Raw genomic sequence first — 25,247 nt, 5'->3', positions numbered from 1 at the left:
GAAGCAGACTGGCAGGATTTGGAACACAATGGTATTGGACTTTGCACGGTTGTAGGTCCAGGAAGTTTACACTGGGGGCTTGCTGTAAGTTGGCTCCTATAACATCGAGGCTGGGAGCGTGGGCGTTGCCGTTACTGGGTTGGAGTCATGGAGTCATACCCAGAACTAGCTGTGAGCTCGCCAGCAAGCTGCCCCATCACTCTAAGCTTCAGTTTCCTTGTCTGTAAGTCAGGGCAACAAGCATCCGTGGATACAGTTGTTGAGATATGGTTTAAATAAGAGAATGCAATTAAAATAATTAGCACTGTGCTGAACACATTGTTGGTATCTATTATTAGAGAACTTTAATATCAGTTCTGGGGACTTCCCTGGTGGTCCAGTGGTTAAGACTCCACACTCCCAATGCAGGGGGCCTGGGTTTGATCCGTGGTCGGGGAAATAGATCCTGCATGCATGACTCAACTAAGAGTTCGCATGCCACAACTAAGGAACCTGCATGCTGCAACTAAAGATCCTGTATGCTGCAACTAAGACCTGGTGCAGCCAAAAATAAATAATTAATAAATAAATAGTAAAAAAAATTTTTTTAATTTAAAAAATTAAAAGGCAACTTTCTTTAAAAAAATTAAAAATAAAATAGAATAAAAAATAAAATCAGTTCTGTATGTGTAGATAGATCCTTTTCCAGAATCTGATCAGAATCTCCTAGGGAGATGGAGAAACCTGTCCACGGTTTATAAAATTGAGAAAATTAAGCCTCCTTGAAGTCTAGAGTTAGGGTCTAGAGTCACCCTAAATCTTGTTTCCTTACTGATTTTATAGTCAAGGAGGCAAAAGCATTTTAAATCAGGGCTTAATTTTAAATAAATAAGATCCAGGTTGCCCTTTCATTTTCATGTCACGTACCACAGGATTAACCTCTCTAAGATTTTCTGTGCTATCTTCTTAGGCTCAGACCTAGAAGGCCAGGGCCCACGTTTTCCAAACATGAGCCCAATGGATAAAGCCAATTAAAAAAAAAATCTCTTTAATAATCTTAAAATACATAAAGAATAATTGAAAATATAAAAGTTTAAGAGGGATAAAAAGAAGCACAAAAGATGAAAAACATAGAAAATAATTAAAATAAAGGATGATTTTAAAAGGAAAAAAGTTTCAGCTGCACTTTTAAAGGAGTAGAGAACGTTAAAAAGGCAAGAAAAATGTAAAGTGAGAGCTCAGAATGAAATGAAACAGTGTGAGTTAGAACAAAATACTAAAATAGAGCAGAGCTATACAGTTATAAAAGTCTTAAAGACGAGGTAAAAATATATACTTCCAGGGACTTCCCTGGTGGCACAGTGGTTAAGAATCTGCCTGCCAATGCAGGGGACACGGGTTCAAGCCCTGGTCCGGGAAGATCCCACGTGCTGCAGAGCAACTAAGCCTGTGCGCCACAACTACTGAGCCTGTGCTCTAGAGCCCGCGAGCCACAACTACTGTGCCCACGTGCCACAACAACTGAAGCCCGCGCGTAGAGCCTGTGCTCCACAACAAGAGAAGCCACCACAATGAGAAGAAGCCTGTGCACCGCAACGAAGAGTAGTCCCCGCTTGTCGCAACTAGAGAAAAGCCTGCATGCAGTAATAAAGACCCAACGCAGCCAAAAGATAAAGAATAAATCCATCTGGAAGTGGTTGGGCAGCAACATCTGCTTAAAGACCCACTTAAGAGTCCTCGAAGCTGGAATAATTTCCCAGCTCAGGGTCCTCCATCGAGGCCACTAAGCGTGGGCTTGGTACCTCTTATATTATTGACAGCCTTCATGCCGTGCTCCTGCATTATTTCCATCATTCCTCCCTATAGCTCCAGGTCGTAGATATTGTTATCCTCATACTACAGAGGAGCAAACTGTTTGGATACGTGCCCTGCTCCACTAGCAGATGGTGGAGCTGGAGCCTGAAGCCCAGCTGATGCCAAAACCCATGCACTATTCTTGATCTTTCTCTGCTTTCCAGGAGACATTATCATCAGCAGCAGCAACAAAGACAATAGCACAATCCCTCGCCCCTTAATCCCTCCCCTTTACCTTGTCAAGATTATCAAATTAGGAAAGACTGCTGTTCTTAGCAAAGAGCCCAGCGATAGTCAATGTGCAGTGGGTACTCTGTGTATCTTGATAACCCACTGGAGTGTTACATTTTTTTATATCTTCTCCCTCCCCCCCCCCCCTTTTTGGGGGTACAAAGTTGATCCCAGTTATTCCATCATTTACCGCAGTTCAATCTCCTAAATATTTCCCTCATGTGGCCACTTTTCTCCATCTTCACTGCCACTACCAAGTTCAGGCCACCGTCTTGTCATTCCTTGTATTAGTCTCCTGTAGCTGCTGTAACAAATGACCACCTACCTAGGTGGCTTGAAACAACAGAAATCTATTCTCTCCCAGTTCCGGAGGCCAGGGGTCTGAAGTGAGGACCAAGGTGTGTCAGCAGGGCTGCGCTCCCTCCAGAGGATCTAGGGGAGAATCTGCTCCTTGCCTCTCTCTTCCAGCTTCTGGTGTCTGCTGACACTCCTTGGCTCGTGGCTGCATCATTCCAGTCTCTGCCTCTGGGGTCACATCGCGTTCTCCTCTGTGTGTGTCAAATTTCTGCCTATCTCTTAGGAGGAGACCTGTGTTTGCATTTGGGACCCACCCAGATAATCCAGAGTAATCTCCCCACCTCCAGATTCTCACCTTAATCACATTTGCAAAGGCCCTTTTTTCACCCTATGAGGTGACATTCATGGGTTCCAGGGACTAGGATGCAGCTATAGTTTGGAGGGCCGTTTTTCCGTCTGTCACACCGCTGAACTTTCGCAACCATCTCTGCCTCCTTTGCCCCACCCAGCAGTCCAAGCTCCCCTAAACACGCAGATCAAATCATGCACGGTGGGCTTTAAACTCTTCAGTGTCTCTTATGGGCCTTGGGATGGTCCTGATTCCCTGATAGGGCCCGTGATTACCTCTCCACCTTCCTCTCCCCCACTTTTCCCTTCCACACTATATTCCACCCCACTCAACTCCCCCTGGTTCCCCAAGGAGGTGGGCTTCCTCGCTCCTCTGGGCCCTTGTGTGTGCCTCCAGCCCTCTCCCGCCTTGTCTCTTTTTGCTGGGCTCATTCTTTTTTTTTTTCTTTTTTCCCTTTGGCTGTGCCATGCGTCACGCAGGATCTCAGTTCCCCAACCAGATATCGAACCCATGTCCCCTGCGTTGCGAGTGCGGAGTCTTAACCAGTGGACCACCAGGGAAGTCCCTGGGCTCGTTCTAGTTCATCATTCTGTTCCCATTTAGACTTTGGACTTCACTTCCTCCGAGAAGGCATGCTCTGCCCACGCTGGGTTGGTTGTGCCTTTCTGTGCGTTCGGTCAGAGCTCTCACCTCAATAGGGACAGCCTCTCTATCATGTGTCCACCTGTTCACAGGATGTGCCCCCTGCACCTGGCATGGCACCTGACACACAGTAGGTGCTTAATAAATGATGAGAATACCCGTGAGAGGGGAGCCTCTACATCCACCCTACTGAGCACAATGCTGCAAGCAAGAACACATCCACGCAGAGGAGTTTTTGCTGGAGAGGAGTATCAGTGTGAATGCCAAAAGTTCCCACAGATCTTTATTTTTAAGCATAAATCAAGAATTATGTAATTATGAGATCCAAGAAAATATTTTCATGCTTATTCCTTTGTTTTCTTTCAGGCCATTCCCGTGTTTCTCACTTTGCATAATGTAGCCGAAGTTATCATCTGTGGGCACCAGAAGTGTTTTCAGAAAGAGGTAAATGATTACGCAGAAGGCTAGTTTCACTTCCCTTGCTTGAAATTTCAAAGACGTGCTTTTTATGTATGGTCCAGATTAGTGTCTGCCTTTTCCTGCCATCTGTTTCCAGTCAAGCCTGCCTGACGGTGGTCACTAATTTCAAGGATCACAGTTTTGACATCCCTTCAGTTCACCAAACATACATGGGGATGCTTGTGGGTCTGAATGGACCTCAACCCCAGGCCAGCGCTGAGCCAGGGCCTGGGGGGCCGAGGTAGAGATGACTGTGGGCCTGGATGGTGGGGGGGCATTCCCCCCCTCCCCCCACTGCATCCCAGCACCACGAGGAAATATTTGGCGAGCTTCCCACAGGGTGCTGGGAGCTTTAGCCCACCCTGGGGACATCCTCTTTTCTTCCCGACCCCAGCTCTGCCTTCCACCAGTTGGAACACGTTTCCTCACCTTCCGGGCCTCCATCCGTGAAAAGGGGAGAGAAATGTCACCCACTCAAAGAGTCGTTGGGAGGACACCATGCAGCACAGGTGCTAGTAGGTGCTCCCAACACTTTCTGGCACATAGTAGGTGCTTTGTACCTACTATGTAGTTTAGCTATGATTTTTAACGTTATTGGTGGTTTTAGTTTGGTACCTCTTTTGAGAGTTCCTTTTTTCTGACATCTGCCTGTTTCAAATGACTTCACATCAAAATTTTGGAACTTTTAAGCTCGAGAGAGGCTAGTGGGCCATGCAGGCAGCACACTTCTTACAGGTGTGCCGGGGACAGAGAGACACCTTTCCTGTGGCCAAGGCCACGCCACACACCACCGCTCCCGGGGGACCTTTCTGACACATGGATCTGATCATGTCCCCCTACATACAGCCCTTCAGGACCACCCAGAAGCTACCTGGAGGCCTGCAAAGCCCTTCGCCACCTGGGCCCCATCCACCTCTCTGGCTTCAGAAATTCCAGCCACAACCAAACTTCTCACTTTCCCTAGACCATGTCGTGGTGTTTCTCTCCTCTGATCTGTCAGCAAACCTCTTCGTGCACCCCTGTCCCATTCACTATATGAATATTTCTACGTCCCTGTGTACGTGGCCACTCTGCCAGGCCCGGGTCTGCAGTCGTAAGCAAGAGGCATGATTGCTGCTCTTACAGAGCATCAGCCCAGAAGGGGAGACAGACATTAAACTAAGAATTAGACCCACCTGCTCGATTGTGTGGCTAGAGCAGGCCACTCTGGGGAAGTGACATTAAACACAGACAAAGGATGAGCAGGAGTTAGACATGGGGATGAGGGGAGGGCTCCCTGGAAGAGGAAGCAGCAGATGCAAAGGACCAGGCATAGGAAGGGACTTGGTGGAAGTCATTCTGGGCTGTGTGGCTGGAGCTTGATGAGAAAGAGAGGGGGTGCTTAGGACGAGGCTGGAGACGGGCCTCTGGGGCTGAACTAGGAATTTGGGATTTATGCTGAGTGCACTGGGAGCTGGGAGGAGCCGGATGGGTTATAAGGCCCACAGACACTGAGCAGCTTCAGTGTTAAAAGCTCCCCCAGTTTCTGCGGAGGAGAACGGATTACAGGAGGCGAGGGAAGCCTGTAGTGACTCCAGCGAGGCTCCGTACTTCAGGCTAATCTGCCTGCAGTGGGAACCTTCCCTGACACCTCAGGCAGCTTGGGCACCTTCAGCTGACATTTTACTTATCACACCAGCTTGCAATTTCCATATTTCATCAATTCTATCATGTGCTTCTTTTTTTCACATCTAAAATTTTCACTATCAGGACTTCCCTGGTGGTCCAGTGGTTAAGTGCTTCCACTGCAGGGGGCACAGGTTCGATCCCTGGTCAGGGAACTAAGATCCCACATGCTGCATGGTGTGGTCAAAAAAATAAATAAATAAAAATAAAATAATTCTTTAAAAAATAAAAAATAAGTTTTCACTATCTGAAATCAGGGTGCTTTTATAGTCAATGGTATGTCCTGGTCTAATGTTTTTGTTTTTGTTTTTTTCTTAGTAGTATAAAAAGTACTAATTTTACAATCAGTGGCATCTTAAATTCAGCAAAATACAGTATGATTTTCCCTGTGTCTCTGCCTGCCTCCAGCCCTCTCATTGCAGTGACCCTGTGGTTGGGTTTTTTTTGGAGCCCCAGGTCTCAGCCCAAGGGCTGGAGCTGAGCTGAAACATTCACTAACTGGTCACTTAGGTTCCAGGAGCTGCTCAGGTTCTGGGAGACTAGTCAGACCCTGACTCAATTCCACTCAAATTCCAAAGAAGGCTTCTTATTCACAAAATGGATACCTTTTGTGTGAATTAAAAATGAAGATTTACCTGGTCTAGGGACGAGATCCAGGCATCTTCATGGGATACTGCTTCTTTCTTTTTTTTTTGGGCCATACCATGTGGCATGTGGGTTCTTAATTCCCTGACCAGGGATAGAACCTGCACCCCCTGCATTGGAAGCGCGCTGTCTTAACCACTGGACCACCTGGGAAGTCCCTTCATGGGGTATTGCTTCTTGATGGACAAGTCAGATCAGGTAGGAGAAGGTGAGGGTGGGACATGGGGCTGGAGGGTCCTCAGTGGATTTCCACCCAGCAGAGCCCAAGGGCCAGACTCCCAGACCAAGAGGACCTTTCCTCGGAAGCAATTGGGTGAATACCAAAATATTGTGAATCTTCAACTCCATTTCATTACTGACACAAAACAACTTCATTTCTTGTCTGGGAAAATTAGGAAACAATTGAGTGGGTTACATATCTATTTAGTTATTTTTAAAAAACCCCTTTCTTTCCTTTACGAATATCATAAGATATAATAAGTCGTAGAAAATGCAGAGGAAAAAAATGTCAGAAATCAACTGTGATCTTACTTCTAGAGGAAACGACTTCATTCTTTCAGTTCAGACATACGTAGAATATTTACAGAAATGATAAAATACATCCTATTTTTCCATTGATCGATTTGTTGGAATTCCTAAATGCCTCAATTCTCTCCACATGGAACTCAGTGTGTTGGCTGGTCCCTGTTTGCAGATTTGTAGGTGGTTTCTAGTAGTTTGGTGTTAAAATCTGCTCTGTGATGAAGATGACTGTGATATGTGCTTCATATGATTTATATTTCCTGATCATTCAGCCTGGAGCCATGACCAAGCGACCGGGTGTCATGAGGAACATGGTTGGACGCCGCCTCTCAGACTTGACCTGTGACTCCGGACGAGGGCTCTTTGGTCCGTTATGTGTCAGGTTTCCCTAGAATGGCCTTGGGAGAGTAGAGTTGACCTCTTCATGACCTCGCTCCCAGATGATGAGAATAAGCTCTGTCTGGGCTGTGGTTCATTGTCACCATCCATAACTAGTTCTTTGTGTATGTGCACACACACGCACACAGTCTGACTCTAAGTTAGCGTGTGGCTTGTGGAATTAGTCTCACTAACTTGCAGATATATTTGTCACGGTTTAACCTTAGAATACTGCTATTCATTCATTGGTTCGCTCAACATTTATGAAGTAAATGCTACATGCCAAACATCTTGCTAGGTCTACAGCTACAGATGTGGGGAGACACATTTATCACCCTCCCAGAACTCAGGCTGAATGGGGAGCTGACATGTAAACAGGTGCTGGGATGCCCATAGAATGTCCTATGGACTGGAACAGGCGTGTGGGTGCACTGGGGGGCGACCGCTGGTAAGTCTAATTGCAAGGGCCAGATTTGAACCCAGTCACGCAAATGGGTAGGAATGTTCCGGGCACTCCAGGCAGAGAGGAAGCAGCCAATGAAGGCCAGCGGCCTGAAAGGGCCGGCGGGTGTCACTGCAGGACTGGCTGTGACAGAACAGAGTCCAAAAGGGTCAGGCTCTGGAGCGCGATCGCCTGGGCGCACACCCTGTGATCCCGAGCAACTTACCTGATTTCTCTGTGCCTCAGCATCCTCATCTGTAGCACGTAACCCAGGACTGCACATTAACCCGCAGTGACACGAGTCAATATGTGTCGAGCACCTAGGACAGCACCAGCAGTCCTCAGAGCGCGTTAGCTTACCCAGAGCGGCGTCAGCTACTTACTGTGACTTTGGCAAGGTGACTCTTGAGGAGTTATAGTGACCCACGCAGAGCTGAGATGTCGTTGGGACTTATCACTGGGTGATTTGGGGACCGAGGGGCTTGCGGAGGGGAATCCCGGACACAGACCCCTCGGGTGCTCTCGGAGCCTTGGGGGCTGGAGCTCCGTAATGAATTTCTCGCTGGTTTTCACTCTCCATGTCTCAGGTTCTGGGCTCCTGTAGTCAGAGGAGGTCAAAATAAAAAGGACTCTCTCCTCTGTGGGATGGGCAAACTCCTTCAGGCACTAGGGTTGATTTGCTGCCCTGTAACGGAAGCCCCCAAGCACCTGCTGGTGAACATGTCACTCATGGAAGAGTTGAGCATTCATTCTTCTTCCTCCAAACTCTGGAGAGGTCGGCTTTATTTAGCTCAGACTCTTTTAGTGACACGTTTTCCCATGTTGGGGGCAATTATCCAGGTGGGAGCCAGGTCACCTCCGCGTGTGTCATCCTTTCTGTACTGAAGGGATAAGTGTCCCCACCGGGGGGCAGTGGAGTCAAGGTTGGCTTTGCCTTTGGTCTCTGCTGAGGCCGGTTCCACAAAGATGAGAGATAACGTATAAGAGATAACAAAGGATCTAAAGTTGGGAGCCACTGCTTTGTACACACACATCGTGTGTTTATTAAAACAATGCATTGTGGATTATTTAGTCACACATGAAAGCTTAAGATAGCCTTCATAGCAAACCACATGTTTCTCTTGCCAGTGCTTTACTTTTTTTAAAAATTGAGATATAATTGACAGATAAAATTATATTTGTTTCACGTGTTCAATATAATGATTCAATGTTTGTATATATTTCGAAATGATCAACACAATAAGTCTAGTTAACATCCATCACCAAGCATTTGTATTTCCTGTGATGAGAAGTTTTAAGATTTACTCTCTTAGCAACTTTCGAATATATTCAGTACAATATGGTGTTAACTATAGTCACCGCACTGTATGTTACGTCCCCAGGCTTTGCTTATTTTATAATAATTGAAATTTTGTACCTTTTGAGTGCTTCACTTTTAAACAATATGTTCATAGTTCACACTTTATCTGAGCTGGAGTAAAAGAAAATTGCAGTTTGTCCTCAACTAGCAAAATAATCCTTCTGAAATGTCCAGAATTAATCTATTATCTTGCCTGACCATTTCCCCTGTCAAATATGAAAAAAATCTATGCTTCTTCCTGCTAGAGCTTTCTTCCCAAGTGCCAAGGACTAATTCCCTTAAACTGACCAATAAAAAGGAGGTAACAAAGGTAGAGTATGCATTAGAATTTCTTCATTTCAGGGAGCTCTAAACGGCAACTTTAGATTTCCCCAATCTGCCCTTTTTTCCTTCTCTCTAGGGGTGGAGTCAAATGTCCCTTCTCCTTTTTTCTGTTTCCTAATTTACACATCATACCAGAGAATTTATAGCAGTGCTCAGGATCAGAGCTGGATTAATGAAAGGAAAATTTAGAGACAGACACCAGAAGAGAAGTTGAACAAGAGCTTAATTTCTTTTCCTACACAGGGTACATTGATTTCTCTCTCCTTTTCATGGTGTGTAAGATATTCGAAGGCTTGGGCGTGGCATCATTTTGCTTTTTTGTGGGTAAACATAGCTCTAATGGTGAGAGTGGTAAAACTACTCATCCAGAGTGCTTTGCTGAAGTGACTCAACTCTGGACCTCTGAGTCATCCTTCATTTGGTCCAAGCAGAAAAAGCCTCAATAAATACTGAAGTGCAGCAAGTTGTTAAGCCCCCAATAAACTTATTCATAATTTATGTGCCTCTTGATCTAAATATTTACTTTTAAGGGGAGCAAAAAAGAGTTTTTAAAGACTAACTGTACGTCTCTTTATTTTCATACAGAAAACATCTCCTGCAAAGATCTGTAGGTAAGTTTAAAAAAAAACAAAAAACAACAACTTCACAAACATCTAAAATAGAAGATTTAACCTGATATTAACTTCGATGAGAAACCGTCTGTTGACAATTCATACTTGAGAGTTGACAGAGGAATTTATTACAGACACTTATATATCCCTATTTTGTGTCTTATTCTCAAATTTGCTCTTTTTTTTTCTGAAATATTTTATCCCTAAGGGGAAAACAACTCGTGCTAGATTTCAGCCATTGATGCCCAGAATTTCACTAAGAGTTGTGCAAGACTGATGAAGAATGAAAATGGAAAAATGGAAATGACTTAAAGTTTTAAAAATAATGTTTGAACCTCATTGGGTTTTTAAGAATTCCCATGGTGGAGAAAGTACTGCCTGCGAATCCACGGATCTGAGTCGTGGTCTTGGGCCACACGGCGCCGTGACCGTGGGCAGGTTTCATACCTATCTGTGCCTCAGTTTTCCCAGCTGAAACATGAACTGGGCTGGACCCTCTGGCAGGTCCCTGTGCTCCTGTTGTGCTAATTCTGACCTGGATGCCTTGTCCTCTGGTGGCCTTCCTGCTTCCTTGGCAGTAGCTGCGAAGCTCGGTCCTGAAGATAGAAAACCAGCAGAATGTTTTGATACGTGGATTTAGGACTTTTTGTTTCATATATTTCTGGGCTTTCATCCAATCTCCTTTTTTTTGCCTTTATTACAGGCTGCTACTTGAAGAAAAAAAAAATCCCACTGTCAGGACGCATCCTCTTGTTTAAAATATTAGCAGGTGTTAAAGAGAGGCGTTAAAACCCATTTATGCCTGATGTAATCAGGTATTGCTCAAGGCCAAGTTTGGTGGGAAACCAGGAGCTGCCTCACACCTGGCACTTCTCCCCTCAGCCCTGAGGGCTTGTCTGCTTGAGGGGATCTAACGCTCATTGCCTGTGGATGGGGAAGCATCCTGCATCCTCTAAAGCCTCTGTCCACTGCAGGCAGACACCAAAGCCATGAGGGTTCTCCTCTCCCCCAGCCTACAACCTGCCTATTCCTGTGCAGTCCCAGAAACCCTCCTGGACAACCTCCCTCCTCTCACCCGACCCTGGCCTCCGAATCCCTCAGCAGTCGGGTGCCGGGGGATCGTCTCAAGGCTGTTTGCGTGTGTGCCTTTAAAGTTGGCAAGGCTATAGGAGCGGGTGGATTGGAGTGGTTAGAACCGGTCCCGCGTTGTCCTGCCCTTCCTGCGGCCCTGAGGCCCCAGCTCTGAGGGTTCCTCTGTGCCCATCCTCCTGCCTCAGGCCCAGCAGCCGTGCTAGTCTTTTAAGGGGTACACTGTGTGATGACAACAGTGAGGACTGTGTGTGTGTGGGGGGGGGGTTGTGGACAGAATTGATTAGCATCACTATTGCCAGTGTACTTAGGTGATGAGTATCAGGTTGTTGTGTATTACGTATATATATGTAAGTAATACAGAATTTGATACGTATATAGAACATATACTGGTGTGAGATGTCATATGATAAAGTCCCCTAACAGTGAAAATGCTGTATTCACTGCCCCCGTTTATGTCTTTGATCCTTTGCTGTTCGCCACGTAATGCAGTGGTCAGAAGGGACCCAACCCTGAATATTGTTGTTGCATCATAAAATGGAAAGAGGGGGAAAGAGCATGTGGTCCTTTGGGTTTTGTGTTTTCTGGTGCCTTTCTTTAGGAGGAGAGAATGATTAGGAAAAGCTATAGGCCAAGATATTTTGGTATATGAAACCCATATACCATCTAAAAACCACTGATTTCTAAGCCAAAAAGTATCTCCAAATCGACTTTCTAATGAATGAGAAAATGTGAAAATATCTGTGATTGGCAATGTTACTTTTTTGTGCAAGAATTATAAAAAAAAAGCCTTTTGTTATGGAAATTTCTAAACAGATATAAAAGTAGACCGAATCGTATAATGAAGCTCTGTAAACTCATCCCCCAGATTCAACAGTTTTCAACTTAAGCCTCTACCCAGCGCCTCATTTCAGCAAATCCCAGGCATTGTAGCATTTCAGCCATAAATATTTTGGTATGTATAAGAGATTTTTTTCTAATGAAACTTTTTTTTGTTTGTTTTATTTTATTATTATTTTTTTTGGCCACACTTCGTGGCTTGCAGGATCTTCGTTCCCCAACCAGGGACTGAACCCCTGCCCTTGGCAGTGAAAGCGCCGAGTCCTAACTACTGGACCGCCAGGGAATTCCCTTATTTGGGAAAAAGTTTAAACGGATAGAAAAACTGCAAGAAAATTACAATGAACTCCCATATACCTTTTACCTAGATTCACCCACTGATAACGTTTTTTGTATTTGCTTTCTTTCTCTCTCCATATATACATATGTACATATATATCACATAAAATATGTAAGAATATATACATAATTATTCTTACTCTTATTTTTTTCTGAACCATTTGGGAATAAGTTGCAGGGGTTATGACTCTACCCCTAAATACTGCAAAGCGTATCTCCTAAAAATAAGAAGCTCTTGTATAACCACAGTACAATGATTAAGTTTAGAAAATTAACATCGGCTACAATACTGTTGTGTAATATTGAGTCGATGTTCAAATTTGGCCAATTATCCCGATATTGTCTTTTATAGTAATCTCTTCCCCCAAAGATGTCATGTCTCTTTCGTATCCTTTAATCTGGAACAGTTTCTCGACATTTTATTGCCTTTCATTGCCTTCATAGTTTGAATAGTGTAAGCCCATTGTTTTGTGGACTGTCCCTGAATTTGGGTTTGTCTCAGTGTTTCCTTGTGATTCAGTCCAGGTTATGCATATTTGGCAGGAATACCACATGAGTGACGTTGTGCCCTTCTCAGTACATCATATCAGGAGGCACATGATGTAGCTTTGTCCCACTATTGGAGATGTTAAGTTTGATCATTTGGATAAGGCGATAAGTTTGCAATGTGCTTTCTGTGGTGTTTTCTTATTGGTAAGCGGAATAACTGTAGTCTGCTTGCCCAATTTTCCACTAGTGTATTTTTGGGGATCGGTAGTTTAAAGAAGCCTTCTTTTTTATATACTGTTTTTCTCAAGTGAGCCAGCTGTGGTTTTGCACATGTCCTGCAAATGCCTGTCTCTGGGAAGATGGCTAGCCGAGCCCCAGAGAAGAAACTGGTGTCAGCAGAGCACATAATTGAAAACTACATGGGTAGTGAGGTTCTCAGAGGATGAACGGGGGAATTGGGTGTGGTCTCATGAGATCTTTGCCTCATCCGAGCTCCAGTCTGTGTATTTCAACCTCCACACTCTCCGGGACTCACCCTTGATGTTGACAAGTGAAACTGTGTCACTTCCTCTCCACAGTGCCCTCTTCCTCCTGGCTGCCGCAGGGTGCCTGCCCTTCAACGACTCCCAGGTGAGTTCAGGCAGACTCACTTTGCCTTCCAGGTATCTCTGAAGCCTGCGTGGATGAGCAGAATTTCCGAATCCTTCCTTTGAGAAGCAGGATAGCCCTGGTCTATACAAAGGCATGTAAAAGCAAACTTTTGGGGCCCTAGGGCACCTTTTGGCCAGGCCAACCCCTCTCCTCAGGTCTCTGCCTTCTCCCAAGGCTGCAGCAGGGGAGCCCGCAGACCTTGGGCTTCTGGGTGCCGCGATGGGGGCGGGCCACCCTCTGTACCTGCTGGGAGGACCTGCATGTCCAAATGACTCCAGCCCCACACACTGAGGCGAAGTTGATTTTCTTTTCCTCTCATCCCAAGGGTCTCATCTGCACAGTGATTTTCACTTTGTCAGACTGAGTTTTTCTTTATTAGGCATTGAGAACCCACCCCCACCTCCAGGAGTCATCTCATTTCGGGCTCTTTTTTTTCTTTCTTTTCTTCCCCAGCATTTATTCAGTTTCCATCAAGTGTTAGGCACCGAGCCAGGCTCTGGGGGCACAAGGAGGAATCGCCATCATCCAGGCAGAAGTCGGAGTCTAGTCAGAACAAAGGGGAGGGGGCAGACGATGAACAGATAATTATAACACAGGGAGGCCAGGGCTCTCTCCGGGGAGGTGTGGGATCCTTCGAGGCTCAGAGCAGGAATAGGGAGCTTGCTGTGTGCCAGGCTCTGTGCCAATGCTTTAGTGCCTATTTTATTTAATCTCACAGCAATTCCACAAGGGTAGCAGCTATTATTATCTCCATTTCATAGCTGAAGAATAACGAGGCCCAAAAGGTCACCAGCTAACAAATAAGTGGGGATTTTAGAATTTAACCCAGATCTTTATTTTTCTTTCTTTCTTTTTTTTTTTTTAAGTCACTGATCCTTTATTTTGTTCCAGTTAATATATCAAGTATTAGTAACATGAAAGCTATCATATATTGAACACTTGTGTGCCAGGCACTGTGCTAAGACCTTTGTATACTCTGTTTCATTTAATTCTCACAACAAACCTTGAATAGTTAGGATTCGTATTTTACAGAAGAAGAAACAGACTTAGATTAAAATAATTTTTTCAGCTGCTTGGTATAGTCAGTGTGTAGATGGTGGCACAACCAGTCTTCAAACCTAGACTCGCCTGCCTCCAAAAGACATGTTTTTAATTACCATGCTAGTTTATAGCAGATGGGCAATAGTCTTTTGGATGTGGGGAAGGGAAGGGGGCAAGAGAATTAACCCAGATCTTTCTGATGCTGGAGCCAGGCTCTGCTTACTGTACCTAAATCTTGAAGGGTGAGGAGGAGCAAGCCAGGAGAAGAAGGCAGGTACGGACAGAGCCCTAGAGGTGTCCTGAGTGGCCTGTGATTCAACTTTATTGAGCACCTACTATGTGTGCGTCCCTGGGCAAATTCCTGCCCTCTTGGAATTAATCATCTAGTGCGGGGTGGAGACAGAGACAGGTCACAAGTTAAACAGAGTGTGTCGGGTGAGATAAATGGAAAAAATAAGGAAGGGCAGAAGAGGTGGGAGTGCCCCTCAGCTGAGTTGGCCAGGGACGTGCAAGTTCTCTTTCTCTGGAGGGGGATGGGCAGTGGATGGGACTGGTTGGGTTGACAGGAGCTTGTCATAGGGATTCTTGGGTGTCCTGAGTTTGGATTTCATCCTGAAGTCACTGGGGGATGACTGGATTGATTTTAAGCAATAGGTGGCACCATCAGGTCTACTTTTTAGAGATGCAGTGCTGGGGAGTGGGGGGGATGGGGAAAGAGATGCTGGAGGCAGGGAGCCCTGTTAGGAAATGTTGTAGGCAACTGGGTGAGAAATAAGGAGGGACTGGCCCAAGGCCCCAGAGTCCTGCCTGGCACCATGCCTGGCACTGTGCACTGATGTTTAGTGTTTCTGATCCCGTTTGTCTGTACTTACAGCCATTTTTTTTTTTTTTTTTAAATCTTGTGTTACAGTTTGATCCAGATGGTTATTTCTGGGCTGTAATTCACTTATTCTGCGTAGGTAAGGGTTTTTTAATAAATTTATTTATTTATTTATTCATTTTTGGCTGTGTTGGGTCTTTGTTGCTGTGTGGGCTGTCCTCTAGTTCTGGTGAGCGGGGGCTACTCTTTGTTGCGGTGCGTGGGCTTCTCACTGCAGTGGCTTCTCTTATTGCGGAGCACGGGCTCTAGGCGTGTGGGCTTCAGTAGTTGTGGTGCACGGGCTCTAGAGCGCAGGCTCAGTAGTTGTGGCACACGGGCTTAGTTGCTCCGCAACATGTGGGATCATCCCAGACCAGGGCTTGAACCCGTGTCCCCTGCATCGACAGGCAGATTCTCAACCACTGTGCCACCAGGGAAGCCCCATCAGTAAGTTTTTAAAGAAGTCTTACTGAAACAATTGAGACTTATTATTCCTTATCATATATCCACTTTTTAGTGATCCTGGACAATAGGAAGATTAAATCCAAGGTGTCAAGGTTAAAATTAAATGGGCATTTTTCTGGTTTGATTTTCCTGTTTTGGAGTTTTCCTGAAATGTTTGCAGTTTCCATAGAGTCTCACCTTTCTCGTGACAAACATTAATTAACTCGCCAGGGCCCAGGCTTCGCTTGCTCAAATCCACTTGTGCAGTGCTGGTTGGTCTTCTCTAAAAATGGTGAGAAGAGATCCAGATGCAGAGGTTTGTGTCAAAAACACTCTCTTTCAGCAGTATACCAAAAAAAAAAAAAAAAATTAAGTGGGTGAAATAAAAGGATCATCTACTTTATTTCAAACCAATGTTTCCTATCTGTAGTCTTAGGGGGATCAAACAGTGCCCTGACTTTGTGACACGTGGGTCAGAAGTCCAGCGGTGTTTCTCATGTGCACCATCAAAGGAAATCCAGGCTTCCTGTTAATTGTGTCCTTCTGGGGACCACGAGCCTTTCCAGCCCAGCACTCTCTCTATGAACTGCATCATCTGGGGGATTACCGAATGTGCATCCTTGAAATTCTCCGAAGTGCTCTTGGTCGCCCCCTGTTGGCTGCAGGTGACCCTTGCAGGGAAGAGGGGCCCTTCTCCCTGCAGATTTCATGCTTCCCAGGAAGCACCAGCCGCTCCCTCCACAGAATGCCACGTGCCAGTGACTTGTGTTGCTTACTTTCCAGGGGCTTATAAGATACTACAGAAATCCCAGAAACCCAACGCGTTAAGGTAAACTTTTAAAGTTTGGTGAGTCGTCATTTGGTTAAAGGAAAGGGGTGAGACCCACGGGGTCGTGAGCTTCTTCCTTCAGCCAGACTCCATGAGTCCAGGATGGGGGGAGGGCAGCAGGCCGGGTCCATCAGTACCTGAACCACCGCCAGCGATGTGCGAAGAGCCTGGAAGTCTCTCTCCTCTTCCTTCAGGGCGGCTGTTTAGATGACATTTTGACAAAAATTGCGTGACCGGCTGCCTTGGGCTCCAGTTCACTTCCTGCAGCTCAGAGGCACAGTCTTTTTTCTTGTTTCTCCAACCCCTTCCTAACTTTAGACCCAGAAGTCTCCCCCGTCACCAGCTCTGTTCTGGGGTAAAATGAGGCCTTTGTTGAGGGCAGTCAGTGGAACAGATTTGCTGAATGTAAATGAAAAAGATGAGAATTCAGGCCTCGGTTGGGCTGGAGCCACCAGGTCAGAGCCCTCCACTGGCCAGCTGGCCCCTGGGTTTCGGGGCCGCCTGAGGGCCACAAAGAAAGGTCTGAAGGGACTGACTCCTGGGGGAAGGTTATACATGCTGAGGGTATGTGATGGGTCCCTAGAGCACCATTTTTTCTTTGAATAAAGTGTTCTTTCAGCAAGAAGCCAGTAGAGTTGTTAGATAAAATACAGGATACCCAGGTAAATTTGAATTTCAGATAAGCAGCGAATAATTTTTTTAGTTTAAGTATGTTTCATGCAATATTTGGATCATACTTATACTAAAACATTATTCTTTATGTGAAATTCAGATTTATTTGGGTGTCCTGTATTTTTATTTGTCAAGTATGGTAGCCCTAGAAGCCAGTCCAGTGACCTGAGAGAGCTGACACTCCTTTTAAAATGGCAAATGTACACATAATCGGCCACAAGTGAAAATGCATGTGATAGTACTAAATTGGAAATGTTTTTAAAAAACGAGCCAGGAAATGGTTTTGAATATAAAGTACTTTTCTTAGTGTTTATTAATGATTTATAAATGTAGGAACTTGTACATAGATCTAATTTATTAATGGAAGAAAATGACTACTTTGTGTATGTTAAACACATATTATTTCACCTTTTATTTATTTATTTATTTTTCTCATTTCTTAGTGACATTGACCAGCAGTACTTAAACTATCTATTCAGGTAAAATATAATTTAAATTTTCAAAGAATAACTCATATTCTTCTAGAGCTAATGGATTTTTATTTTCCAATAATGTATATATTTTCTATTAATTAATTTTTTTTATTGGAGTATAGTTGATTTACAGCATTGTGTTAGTTTCTGCTGTACAGCAAAGTGAGTCAGTTATATCCAGTAATATTTGGATAAGGGAGATCTGAGCCAGTGTGCCTGCCTGCCAGGAAGGCAAGCTAAATAATTGGTGAGATGATCAGAATTGCGGAAACTAAATAGTAGTCCTGCCGTTAGGCCAGGCAAGAAGGGCTTCCATCCAGCCCCGCCTTTCAGAGAGCCATGCCTCTCCCAAAGGCATATGGAGTCTGTAAGGCTAAGAGCCCACACCCTTCCTTCTAGACTGGGACTTGGAATTTCCTACCCAAGTGGATTCCAAGGCCTCCCTGGGTCTGTCTTAACTCATTCCGAGACCCAATGGATGTCCAAAGAAAGGCTGTTAGTATGAGGGATGTGGATGGAGGGTGGGCTTGCAGACTGAGGTGTCCACACACACATGTTTAGGTCCTTGGGTGCAGGATGGAGCCTGGTGTCGGAGAGAAGAGGGTGCACTGGGAGCTGGGAGCCAGAGGCAGGCTCTCTCCACACCGCCACCTTCTGACAGGAAGCTCCAAGGACTCCACGAATTCTAAATTTTAATCTGGACTTTCAGGTGGCTTTGAAGGTGTATTTGTTAGGGTAGGATGAAGTTTGAGGCTTGATTTATAATATTTAAGTGTAGTATATGGATTTCCATTTGTACCGTTGCCCCAAGCCAAGTAAAGAATAGGGGTTGGCTGCTAAATAGAATAGCTGGGGAGTATTCTTGCATTCTGAGAGCCCCACATAGTGCACTGAGGGACCTAATTGAGAAATTGAGGTTTTGCTCTCCAGAACTCAAGTTTGCCTAATGCAACAACATTCAGTCCAGAGGACCAAGGTCGGAGAGGTGCCTCTCAGCCTTTGGCCACATGGATTTCTGCAGGAAGTTAGCTTAAAACGTTCAAGAGCTGTGTTCTCTACCTACAGGTAAAGTTCCTAAGTATCTTAGTATTTATGAAAATGCCTTTTTGAAGACAGGATTCAACCCAAACATAGCTGGGGCCCCTTTTGTACTCAGTGGAACAGTCATTAGTTCCACTCTGCCCAGACCCACCAGCTGCCTTTTCAAGAGGTGTTTCTGAAAATGCAGAAGACTCTTGGTGTTTGAAATGTTTCCATGACATCGGAGTACTTTAGACAGCTCTTTTTCCCCACAGAGCTTATAGCCAAGGCGAGCAGCAGAGGGTTTTGGGGGTGGAAAAAAACAGCCACTGTGACCCCCAGCTAGTTCTCCTGCCCTGCGCCCTCCTTGCCCTCCCCCGTGTGAGGGTGTCACTGCCTGGGAGACAGGTGCTTAAGGCTTCCTGCCTCAGCCCGCTGCACACCCCGCTAAAGCCACGCTGCTGTTTCCACGTCTTCTTTCAGTACAAGTGATGAAGATGAACCAGGGCTGAGATTCGATTTCCCACAGGCCCTGGGTATCAGCATCCAGAGATCTGCATTCACTCAGCTCTGTAGGGCAAGCTGTGCCTGTAGGTGCCAGCCCGGAGCCCTGCCTGCTGGTTTGAAAACATAGGGAGAACCTGCTATGTATCTGGCCCTGCTAAATACTTGAGCTCCAAAGATGAATAAAATATGGTGCTTGCTCCACAGGACATCACAGTGTAGGAACCAGGAGGGTATAACTCTATATTTACAAAATTCAGACATGGACTAGAGAGCCAACTCTTTTATTTAATTATCTCCTATTTTTAACTCCCTAGTGTTTTCTTTTAGAGTCACCCTTTGGGGTGATTCCGATGATGGCATTTGGGATACCATGTCAGGCCCTGGGAGATGTTTTGGGATGGAAAGGGGCCCCTCACATCCTGCCATAGGAGCAATAACTTCTGCTGCTGCTGAAGTTGAAGCCGAAAGGGGATCCAGCGAGGTAGAATGATGGAGTATGTACAGGGTATGTGTTTTCCGGAGAAAGAAGAGACAGCAAGCAGACAGCCCATGAGAAGGACAGGAAGTCTCCAGTCTTGTTTGTAGTATGTGTATTTTTTTTACAGCTAGCTGCCTGTAAACCCTTGTCTCACAAACCTACAACTTCCGAATGACCGGAATGTGACTGTTCTTGTGGCCGTTGTCACAACCCTCCTCTCCTCCTGCCTCTTTCTGTGACACTGCTCCTCTGAAAACCATCAGAAAAACAGAAATGATGCTGGGAGATAACCCAAGAGCAGGGCAGGGCTGATGAGCTAACATTGGTTTCCCTGGCTGTCATGTCACCAGCTGGAGATTTGTGGCAGTGCTTCCTGATCCTGGTACTTTATAGCTGCCGGGAGCCATAACAAATAAAAACAATGGATGCCCGGACCACACCCTCAGAGGTTCTAGCCAGGATGTTTCACTGTTTGGATGTGTATCCAGGGTTAAGAACCAGAGCAGGCCATCCAGCGCTTTAAGAAAACGTTCCTTCTTATATTTGAATTAAAAGTTTCATTCCTAACCTCCAACTAAATCAGCTGCCTGTGTGGCGTGAGTTTTGACGGAAGAGGGTATGGAAGGTGGGCTTAGGACCGCGCAAAGGCACTTGTAGACGGGTGCCGGGAGATGGGACAGGCTTCCAGAGATGAAGATGGGAGAGAGCCAAGCACAGGTACGGCCTGCATCATCCCATACAGCATCAACTGCAAATTGGTCCAGGTAGTTTTCAGACACAGGGTGGATGGCATGGGTCATTTTGTGGGCTAGCTTCCTGGAAGTTTACCCCTTCTTCTGTGTAGTTAATTTTGTGATTTAGCTCACAAATAGATTTAGCTCACATTCAACAGCTAACTTTTAGGCTGCAGCCTATTTGTAATTTAGACTCTGCTTTGTTTAGCTGACAAATACTCTCTGTAGATTAGGTGAATATGATAATCATTAGTGGCAGGGCTGACCCTCCAAGAGGGGCATGGACCCTCAGAGGCCATCACTGGGGAGATCCAGCCCTCTTGCCAAAACCTGAGGCATTTCAGGAGATTCTCACTCTCTCCCTGACAAGTTGGATCTAGGCAGAAGGAGACCATTCAGTGCAGATAATTTGCTTTTAGGCACATCTCACTATTTCCAAGTAGAATGGGTGAAAATGGATGTTGTTTTCTCAGCGCTGGGGAAGCTTTCTTCACGAGTCTGCTGTTTCTTTTTCAGTGTGGTGCTCCTGGCATTTGCATCTCACCCCACAGGTAAACATCCTTTTGTTCGTTTGTTTGTTTATCCTACATTGCCCATTCGACCCACTGCTCTGACTCCGGTTATATCTCTGAGGGAAATTTTGAAAGAGAATGTAGCTGCCTTCCAGGGTGTCACACTTAAGGGTTAGGAATGGCCCACATACTTGAAACTGTTCTTAGTATCCCGTTATGGATTTATTGCCCATGAATTTAACCTTTTTCCATCTTTTATTGTTGATGTTTTCATCTGGTGCAATCTCAGATGTATAGGCAGGTTTATTATCTGCCAAATAAACTAGTGCTTGCTTTGTCCTTTTCTAAAATTCTCCCTTCAAGCATCCAGAATTGCTCTTCAATCCTAGGGCTAAAGATTTGGTGGAGAAGTTCAAATTGCCCCTATTTCTCAGTGACATCCTTTTATATATTTTTATCATGTATTGTCATCCAGTTTTCATAATTCCAGATTAAAGAAGTCATTTTAAAACTTACCTTCACCCATATATACACTGATATGTATAAAATAGATAACTAATAAGAACCTGCTGTATAAAAAATAAATAAATAAAATTAAATTTAAAAATAAACAAAAAACTTACCTTTACCCTGTTGCTGCCTCAATTACCCTAGAGTTGTTTTCCAAATTCAGGAATTTTCCGTAATACTCTGTTTCATTGTGTTTTTTTACTTTGAAAGTTTTTGAAGTTGATGCAAAGATAAAGCAAAAATATCTGTGTGCAGCACGGCTGAAAATACACATTTTATTGGTCACACTCCTTAAACTAATGTTTATTGACCTTTGCTACGCATGAGGCATTACCCAAGCCCTCAGGGTCTCAGTCTCTTATCCGGAAATTAAGAAAGGTGGACTGGATTATTTCTGAAGCCCCTTCTAGCTTCCTGCTGTGCCCCAAACAGCAACCCCTTTCTGTTTGTGTTTTTAGCTGCTTCAGACTGTTTGAACTAATATCCTCAGGGAACTGCTGATGGTGACTCGGGTCATGTTTCTAGATTGGATATGACATAACCGAACCGCTGTCTCATTAGCATAATTTGAATTATTTTTTCTCCATGAGTGCTTCTACACTTGCCCATACTGAAGCACATCCACTGTTTTCTGCACACTCCCATAGCCTAGAAACCTACCCTTTGTAAAATTACAAGTCATATGAAACCCTGGTGTTGACCCTAAACACCTACCTGTACCGCTGAGTGTCCGCCTCCAAATCCCGCCTCTCAGCATTCCTTCGTGCAGCCAGAGGGTTGCCACCCAACAGGTATTTCAGAGCCTACTAAGTGTCTTCTGCCTTTCAAACAGGTTTTTAATCAAAGACCTTTGGAGAGTTATGCTTGCTGGTGCTTCTTGGTTTGCATGTTCATTTTCTCCCTGAGTGATTTCTAGTGGATTTGGGTGAATGATACTCACTTAAAGAAGTCGCTCTGCCTTTCCCTAAGAGGTTATGCTAGTTCATTTGTTACACTCACGCTTATCAGAGCTGGAAGGAACCTTAGTGATTATCCAAGGTGCCACCACATTTTACAAATGAGGAAATTGAAACCCAGAGGAGTTAAGTGATGTGACCAAGATGATGCTGAGGAGGTGGGTAGCAGAGGGAGACTGGAGTTTAGCTGAAGCTTCCCTGCGAGGGGGTGCCCCACGGCCGTAGGGGTCAGGAGTCCTGTGGGCCTCAGTAGCCATCGTAGCAGGGCTCAGGCAAAGGCCCCAGGGAAGGTAGGTGTGAGGCTACTTACGAACTGGCGGCAGCCTTCCAGAAGAAGCCGGAGATGTTCATCTGTACCAACACCAAGTTGGGTATCAAATCCATGAACATCCCAGGGAAACACTGTGGAACCACACCTACTTTTACGTGAATTAAGTAACAAAGACAATTGTGGTCTTTATAAACAGTGCAGTTGTTTATACTGAAGTTGTGTAATGCACAACCTTGTGCAGCTCTAAGCAGTGGCCCATTGTTTCAAAAAGCACACAGGTTTGCTCAAGTAGGTAATTAAGGCAGATGGATATGAAGGTAGGAATTTGGTGTGTGAGATTATGGAAGCTGAGAATCTAGAAGACCCCCTGGGGATCAGTTTTTCCCAGCTTTATAAAGCCAGGTCAGTTGCCCTAAACCCTTTGATGGGTCCTGGTGATGTCTTCTCATAGGAGCATAAGGTTGATTACAAAATTTAAGCAAATAAAACAGCTGAGGAAAATCTCTTTCCTCCGGAAGTATTCAAGGACTGCTCTGATTGGGCAGCTTCAATTCCTGCCAATTTGTTAGCTTTCTCATTGGACCCATGGGTGGTCCAGCCCATTTTTAAGATAGAACAGCACTTCGTTCTTTCCCACTTGCTTATTATACTTTCCATCTGGAATGTCCACTTCGAGGCCTGGGTGTGGGTCAGGGAGAGCAGCTTCCTGATTCTCCCACACCTGCACCAATTAAGACACAGTAAGAGTCAGGACCCATGGGTGCAGCCTTTTTTTTTTTTTTTTTTAAAGGCTCTGTTAATTTCTGATGTTTTAAAACAAGGCTTTATTCTTTTTGGTTTCTTCTTACCTCTTCTTTTTTTACTTGTATCTTCATTATTTAGTAGTACTTTCAAAACATTTTAAAATTGAGATATGATTTACACATAGGAAATGCACATATCTTAAATGCACAGCTTGATCAATTTTGACAAATGTATATGCCCATGTAACTCACACCTCTATCAAGATATAGAAAACTTCTGTCACTCCAGAAAGTTTCCTCACGTCCCTTCTTAGTCACTCCCTCTCACCGACCACCAAAAGCCCCTATTGATCTGATTTCTGTTACCATACATAAGTTCTGTCTATTCTAGAGCCTCATATAAATGGAAACACACAGGAAGTATTCTTTTGTGTCTAGCTGTTTCATTCAGCATAGCATTTAGAGATTCATCCAGATTGTTGGGTGTCTCACTAGTCTATTCTCTTTTATTGCTGACTAGTGTGCTGGTGTATGAACCTTTTGTTTATCCATTCACCTGTTGATGCTCACCTGGGATGTTTCCAGTTTTGGGCTGTTATGAATAAAGCTGCCATCAAGATTCTCATACAGTGCTTTTTGTGGACTTATGTTTTAATGTCTCTTGGATAAATATCTAGGAGTAGAATTTCTGGGTCTTACAGTAGATATATGTTTAACTTTTAAAGAAAGTGCCAGTTTTCTAAAGCATTTGTACCATTTTACCCTCCCACCCAACAATGCGTTAGAATTCCGGTTTCTCCATGTCTTCACCAACATTTGGTGTTGTCTGTCTTACGTTAGCTATTCTACTAGGTGGGTGATGGTCTCTGAGTAGTGCTTTTGACTGAGCCGCCCTTCTCACTCACTCCCGAGTGACTAGAAAGATAGGCTTTCTTGCAATGCAGGTGGTGTGGCTTTGGGTCACCACCTTTGGGGTGCATTGGGATGTAGTGGTAGGTAGGGACCAGGTAGATAGTTCTCCATGTCCTAGGTGCAGACCCTGACACTTTTCCTATTTCAGGCACTGGGTTTGCTTCTTCTTTTTTTTTTTTTTTTTTAATTAATTATTTATTTATTTATTTATTTTTGGCTGTGTTGGGTCTTCGTTTCTGTGCGAGGGCGTTCTCCAGTTGCGGCAAGCGGGGGCCACTCTTCATCGCGGTGCGCGGGCCTCTCACTATCGCGGCCTCTCTTGTTGCGGAGCACAGGCTCCAGATGCGCAGGCTCAGTAGTTGTGGCTCACGGGCCTAGCTGCTCCGCGGCATGCGGGATCTTCCCAGACCAGGGCTCGAACCCGTGTCCCCTGCATCGGCAGGCAGATTCTCAACCACTGCGCCACCAGGGAAGCCCCTGGGTTTGCTTCTTGGTGGGTGGGATCTAGTTCTCCTTCTAATCTTTCAAAGTCACAGTTCATGCAGAAGCTCCAAGAATCTTAGAAACTTGCACCCCCAGGACTGCCTTAAGTAATAGTAGAGAAAACAAATTCTTCCTCTGTTTGAAAGTTTGCATTTCATCTTTGTATGGGGTCCCTCTGCTGTGGCATTTTCAAGAGAGAAAATTTCAAGGAACCAGAAGGGCAGGAAGACTTTCGGGAATCTGACCAGAAATGACCTTGTTATGTGGTGTGTCTGCTGCTCGTATTGAGATAAAGCAAGCAGTACTGATTACATCCTGGAACTGACCTTCCACTTTTCCACTGATTCACTGAAATGTGGTGAGAGGAAATTTTCTTGATGTTCAAGTATCCATTGTTCTTGATGTGGTAAAATTGTGCCACACTTTTCACCGTGGCGATTTCATGCTCCATTATCTTCAGAGAGATGGGACTCACTCCCTCACTCAGAGAGTCAGCAGAATTTTAACTGTGGAGCACAGGGATGAAGGCTTAACTCAGACTTCTGTGCGTAAGCTGCATGTTGATGCCACAAAGCATATTTACAGCGCTTGAACCGCTTACCCTGTGCTTAAAGTGTGCGTTCTTTGCTAGGTGGTG

The 25,247-nt window shown here is 45.0% G+C and overlaps 1 protein-coding gene across 2 annotated transcripts in view; it reads left to right on the top strand.

The window, feature by feature from the left end:
• Positions 1-25,247, top strand: part of TMEM241 (transmembrane protein 241) — a 105,288-nt gene that overhangs the window by 31,999 nt on the left and 48,042 nt on the right. The window contains exons 5-11 of one of the 2 annotated variants that reach the window (XM_068562250.1): positions 3,719-3,796; positions 9,733-9,758; positions 13,094-13,145; positions 15,118-15,166; positions 16,294-16,339; positions 17,455-17,490; positions 20,740-20,774. In XM_068562250.1, coding sequence (XP_068418351.1) covers positions 3,719-3,796; positions 9,733-9,758; positions 13,094-13,145; positions 15,118-15,166; positions 16,294-16,339; positions 17,455-17,490; positions 20,740-20,774 — 322 coding nt within the window. The remainder of the gene's footprint in view (positions 1-3,718; positions 3,797-9,732; positions 9,759-13,093; positions 13,146-15,117; positions 15,167-16,293; positions 16,340-17,454; positions 17,491-20,739; positions 20,775-25,247) is intronic. The other variant, XM_068562249.1, reaches the window with a different exon arrangement.

This window comes from Eschrichtius robustus, chromosome 14, assembly GCF_028021215.1.
Source record: "Eschrichtius robustus isolate mEscRob2 chromosome 14, mEscRob2.pri, whole genome shotgun sequence".
In the NCBI taxonomy this organism is placed as follows: Eukaryota; Metazoa; Chordata; class Mammalia; order Artiodactyla; family Eschrichtiidae; genus Eschrichtius; species Eschrichtius robustus.
This window is presented reverse-complemented; position numbering and strand designations above follow the sequence as displayed.